Source organism: Protomyctophum bolini, assembly GCF_963924005.1.
Source record: "Protomyctophum bolini genome assembly, chromosome: 3".
Lineage (NCBI taxonomy): Eukaryota > Metazoa > Chordata > Actinopteri > Myctophiformes > Myctophidae > Protomyctophum > Protomyctophum bolini.
Genome location: NC_137864.1, coordinates 12171244 through 12177178, shown reverse-complemented (window position 1 = coordinate 12177178; position 5935 = coordinate 12171244). Strand labels below are relative to the sequence as shown.

Below are 5935 nucleotides of genomic sequence, written 5' to 3'. Positions count from 1 at the left end.
CCAAAGCCCATGTTTGAACCATACATATAAACACCTACAGTATGTGAAGGTGTGTTTCTGACTTAAGTGCTAATAGCATTTAATCTTGATAGAGTAAATTCACACTTCTATTGTTCTTTTTTTTTAAATAAGCCATTTTTGTGTGATCCAAAATCACATTTGTACATTTGCTTGTTGTCAATCAATCAATCAATCAATCAATCACTGTAAATCAAGCTGCAACGTTTTAGCAATGTTCTCAATTGGGTTAAAATGCAGAGATTGTGGTAAAACAATATCCATCCAGTACACAGTCAAATTTGGAGTGTTCATATACATACTCAGAGTTACATTTAAACTCAGTTAGTAATGCAACATTTTTTGGGGATTGCTGCTGCTTCAGAAACACCACACTCATGTAGTCCATAGCAAAATTATCCAAAACATCTGAATCACCAAACTCCATTCAACGTAAAGAAAGAGCATATTTAAAAAAAAAAATACTCCACAAGTATCACAACAATAGATTATTTGGATTGGAAGCAGCTTTATACTGAACATGAGTCAAAATGACCAAAGAGCAATATTAATCATGACTTTAACTTGTTCCGCAACAACGGGTACCAAGTTAATACTTCAACAAAAGATAACAATCCTTTTAATGAAAAAGATTATCAAAGATATATGTATATATATGTACAATTATCTCTTAGGCTTAAGGCTTAAGAGTAATTTAGCTCAATCCTTCCATTTTGTATCACTTATTATAACTGCCCTTTGACTTAAAATTGTGCAAATAATTCCGGAGGGCTTTCAACATGTAAAAGCTTAAAAAGGTTAAGTTAAAATGAAAACATGAACACAAAACCTATGGGAAAGCAATTAGACCTCAAGGTGCAAATGGTGGCCAATTCTAAAGTTCATGAGTTGTATTTATTTTTTCTTATGTTAAGATGGTGGACAGATGGACAGATGTCTGTGCATGTCTGTGTGTGTGCGTGTGTGTGTGTGTGTGTGTGTGTGTGTGTGTGTGTGTGTGTGTGTGTGTGTGTGTGTGTGTGTGTGTGACTGTGTGTTACTGTGTATGTGTGTGTGTGTGTGTGTGTGTGTGTGTGTGTGTGTGTGTGTGTGTGTGTGTGTGTGTGTGACATGCCATGGCAACAGGTGGGTAAGGGAATATAGAGTAGGCAAGGCTTGAGGTGGCAACATGAGGAAGCGATTGCCTGCAGAGAACATTCTGACTGAGAACAGTGAATCCTCAGAACGCATACATCTTCATAATATTTTTCACAAAGTGATTCATAAATATGACAAAAATAAAAGTAATAAATGTAAAAAAAAAAAGGGAAAGAAAGGCATGTATGAAAAAAGGCAACATTGCTGGTTCTCTATTCCGCTTCTCTTTACTGTCGCTGGTGCTTTTGAATGGACAGGAGACAGTGCTCCAACTCCCTATGCCACCTGATTAGCCCTCTTACTCTTTCCATTTTGTCCCTCACCTTTATCTCTCTCTCTCTTTCTTTCTCTCCTTATGCTCTAGAACTCAGTGAACTCCTTGCCACATTTCTCTGTGAAGGAGACACGGACTTCCTCCTCCTCATAGTCATCAAAGTAGCTGGTGTCACCTGGTCCTTTAAACTCGGGGACAAATGGAGCCTCCACCTATGTATGCACAAATAAATACAACTATTAAATAAGCAGTAAGCACCATACTGTACAAGCAGTCAAAAAAGGAGACAAACATATGAATACACAGAGAGATGTTAAACGAATGCACAGGCACATCCAAAGGCACAGTCAGAAATACACTTATACCTTTCTCTGGAAGATGGAAATCCAGTCAGTGGTTGCAAAGAATTTGTGTCCCTTGATGTCACTGACCCCATTCTTGAGGTTGCCATAACGCTTTGTGAGATCCACCTGCCATTGACAACAGTACAATTTACTTACTATTTGGGGAATTTAAATAAAACAACTGGTAAACCTGAGGTAAGAAATGGCTGCTGCAGACCTGTAGCAGATTCCTCAGCATGTCCTTAAGGTCTGAGCTGAAGTGAGATGGAAAGCGCACCTGGGTGAGGGGAGTACAGATGGACAACATTGGAAAGTAATCATGTAGAGATTAGGGCCCTCATTTATCAATGAAGTGTAAAATCTGTTTGTTTTGGAGTCCACTCACGTCGGCACGGCATTTATGAAGTGATCGCAAACAGCTGATCCTTGCTTAATTTCAATCCTAGTTGATAAATGTGACGGCTAAAATCAATCTGGCACGCCCTATGAAATCAAGCTTCGCCCTTGTTTTTGCGACATGAACAACTGTGACCAAACAACGTATATGGAAACCATATTTACATGATGGAAAGCCAATAAAAAAAGTTTCCCCCGCTCACCTCGCTGCCCGCCTCACCCCCTCCCACACACGCACACACATATCGCAACTGTCACTGTGTGTTGTTAGTTATTCAAGTATTTATTCATTTAATATACAACAATTAAGATATATTAGTGAACGAAAACCTGAACCTGTGAAGTGTGAACCATGAATTAAATAGCTCACATGTCATTGGAATGAGTTTGGACGTGCACACACACACACGCTGCTGTTTTGCAAATGGCTGCATCTCTTCCTCCTGTCCTGTCTGTCTCTATTACTGTGGTCTGTCCGTGACACCGTGACACACGTTCATTACAGTCTATATTAGATTGCCTCGCTGCAGTGGCTGGGGTGTCAAGAATGTGCAGTCTAAAACTTAACGTAGCCTATGTGGTACTGGTGGTGGTGGGATGGCTGGGTTAGCTATCTCCGATGCAGTCCCCACTTGCGCTGGCACGGTACATTTGGCATTCGAGCGACGCGTCGGGTTTATCCATAAATGAGGACGACACGAGGAGATTGCACATGTCGTAACTCCAGAAAGACATGGGCCTGCTGTAGATTAGGGCGTAGGCTACCCACGTTGGGAGACTTGACTCTCCAGCTGCAGCAGTCCACTCTGCACTAGCCTACTCTCCAACGTCCCTCCAAGTCATACAAATATTCCAGCACAGGCAGCGCAAATCCTCGCATGTATGCGCTCATGCAAAACACTGTTTAAATGGCTTAAGCATCTAACTTGCAACATTGTTTTTAATGGCGCAATTTTAATTGCTTGTAGCCTACACTTGGAAATATCCTGCCTTTACAAAATAAAAAAATGTCACATGTATAATATGTATTAGTTTTATATACATTTTAGAAGTGAAAACATATGTTTAGATGCCTTCAGACAATGCTGCTCCGCTTTTCTACGACAGAAAAACAGGTGAGGACAACTCACAACTCCCGACCTGACGTGATATTTAGCCGGGCGCACGTTCAAGTTCATGCTGGAATGGTAAATGCCAAAAATTGCGGTGATTCCGGTGTACGCCCATATTTGGACGTACGCCGCATTGATAAATATGTCTCTGTGAAAAGATCATGCATTAAAAGTTAATTATATAATGTATTTATATATCTTGAGAATTCTGTCAGGTCTAACAGATATGCATGCAGTATGGCATATTGGAACGGTTGGCTTCTGTCGCAAGGCGTGGCAGGTGGTCTGCAATTTATATTACACTTTGACTTAAAACCAATCGCAATTTATTATGAGCTGTGCAATCTATGTAGTAGTGTAAAGTAACTATTAGCATATGTACTCATTACTCAAGTAGTAGTAGACATAGTACTATATAGTATATATGCATAGTTTCATTATATAGATATTCCAGATTCCACTGTTAAGTTCTTAGCTTACGATTCATTATGACTATTTTTAAGTACTACTTAAAAATCTGCTATTTTCTAAGGATTTTTATACAATTTACACATTTGAAAACTTGTGAAATGGAACCTATACTACATAATGGGTACTTTTACGTTTAATTACATTTTAATGCCAATACTTAAAATATTTTTACTCAAGTCAATTTTGAATACCGAACTTGTACTGGTAAGGTAACAGCACATGTGATGTTGTTGTTAGTAGGAATGTACAAAGGAGCACCTGGATGGAGAGGACTGAAAAGGTGAGTTCTTGTCCAACATGAAAAAAGAAAAATGTCCTGAGGTCCAGAGGTAAAAACAATGGGTTCTCAGATTGGTAGATTGGTACACGTGCAACAAAAAACAAATGGCAGCTGACTAGACCATGGCTTCGGAGCTCACTTGACCGTAGTCAGGCTTGTATTTCAGGCCAGAGCAACACATAGATTCCAGAGGGCAAATGCTTTCTAAATGAATGGGTAGGCTATTTGGCATGAGGGCACATTCACCCATACGCTTCAGAAGCATCGATGTCCCTTGCTGTGGGAGCAACGGGGTGGCAATCCAGTTGTGTTTTGACATGCCACTTTAAACGTGCCTCTTTATTGGGAATAACCCCTTGAGATGAATCAACCAAACACTAAACAGAGACAGAAATATGGCCAGCAGAAGCAACTGTGAAGCTCACAATTTTAAAAAAGTGTGAAGCTCACCTTCCCTGATACAATCTTCTCATATATCTGGATGGGCTGGTCAGCAAAGAATGGCGGGTACCCTGCAGCCATCTCATAGATCAGCACACCTAACGCCCACCAGTCTACTGCTTTGTTATATCCCTGGGAGAGTTAGGTAGGAGAATTAGGACAGGAAGGACATTTCATGAGACTGTTTTAGAAATAATAATAATAAGTAATATTCTTATCACTTCTAATGGGTAACACAATAACAGTCAAGATCTGCAAAGCCAGTGCCACCCTCTGTGGAAATTCATGCTTGCTCACCTTGCTGAGAATAATCTCTGGGGCCAGATATTCTGGGGTACCACATAGTGTCCAGGTCCGACCTTTTACATGTTTAGCAAAGCCAAAATCTGTCACCTAATAGAGACAGAGGAATGTGGTTTGATTGATTGATTGATTGATTCACATTTTAATTTCACAGTATGCAGAATGGGTACATTTCAAACGAAAGCACAAGTCAATACAAAAACTGTCACTTTGTGGATGAACCATGATTAAGCACAATTGTTTACAACAGGGTCCACCATTTTCAAATCATCAGAACATTTAAAGATGTACAAATATATACTAAAGAAAGTAAAAAGGGGAAAAACGTGTAGGGAGAAAGGGGTGGTCAGACTTTTTTTGAAGAAGTCAAGGGATTCACATGTCTTAATGGCTGTTGGTAGGGCGTTCCACATTTTAGTGGCATAGGAGTGGAATTAATTTAATCCCTCGTTTGAGACGAATCAGGGTTGCACACGGTTTGTTGAACTCTGGTGTTGTGAGTGTGGACTTCATTAACATTAAGGAAGTATTTAGACAGGTACATGGGTATATCTTGGTGGTGTAGCGAATCTTGTAGACCAGACCCATTGCAAGATGCTGTACTCTGTTGTCAACCCCAAGCCATTCCAGCCTATCAAAATGGCAAGGGGTGAGTTGGTTTCGAGGAGTGAGGCCAAGTAGTAGTCTGACCAGTTTGTTTTGGGAAGTCTGGAGCCTTGTTTAAAGGGCATTTGAGGTGCTGTGGTACCAAGAGGTGCATGCATAGTTGAAAAACCTTGTGGAAATACATTATGCATTCACAGACAGGGAGAAAGAGACAGTACGGTAAAAGGCAGAAGGGTAGAAAGATGACATGAGAAAGAGTCAAGAGAGAGATAACAGGAGAGGGAGACATTGTCCAAGCAACCGAACAAGAGACCTTTCAACAAATGTTATTTCCACTCTTCACCACTAGAGACCAGCAGAGCCTGTGCTAAGTATGCATCAGGGAGCTGTAAAGCACTTATACCCAGGCAGGAGCAATTGGCAGCATTCTTCTTTATATGAAATCACATATGGAGGTATTAGCTTAAAGGGATATTTCACTTTCAAAAACACATTTGGTCCTTTTATCGTCTAAGCCTGAGTAGATGATGAAATTACCAAACGTTTCTTTGAA

At 40.2% G+C, this 5935-nt stretch overlaps 1 protein-coding gene across 2 annotated transcripts in view; it reads right to left on the bottom strand.

Moving 5' to 3' along the window:
- Positions 1-1155: 1155 nt before the first annotated feature.
- LOC308312832 (cAMP-dependent protein kinase catalytic subunit alpha-like) overlaps positions 1156-5935 on the bottom strand; it is a gene marked incomplete at its 5' end in the record, with an annotated part of 10080 nt that continues 5300 nt past the window's right edge. For both annotated transcript variants that reach the window (XM_080759560.1, XM_080759559.1), the window contains 5 exons: positions 1156-1641; positions 1795-1899; positions 1991-2050; positions 4483-4605; positions 4771-4866. In XM_080759560.1, coding sequence (XP_080615686.1) covers positions 1516-1641; positions 1795-1899; positions 1991-2050; positions 4483-4605; positions 4771-4866 — 510 coding nt within the window. In that variant the 3' untranslated portion in view covers positions 1156-1515. The remainder of the gene's footprint in view (positions 1642-1794; positions 1900-1990; positions 2051-4482; positions 4606-4770; positions 4867-5935) is intronic.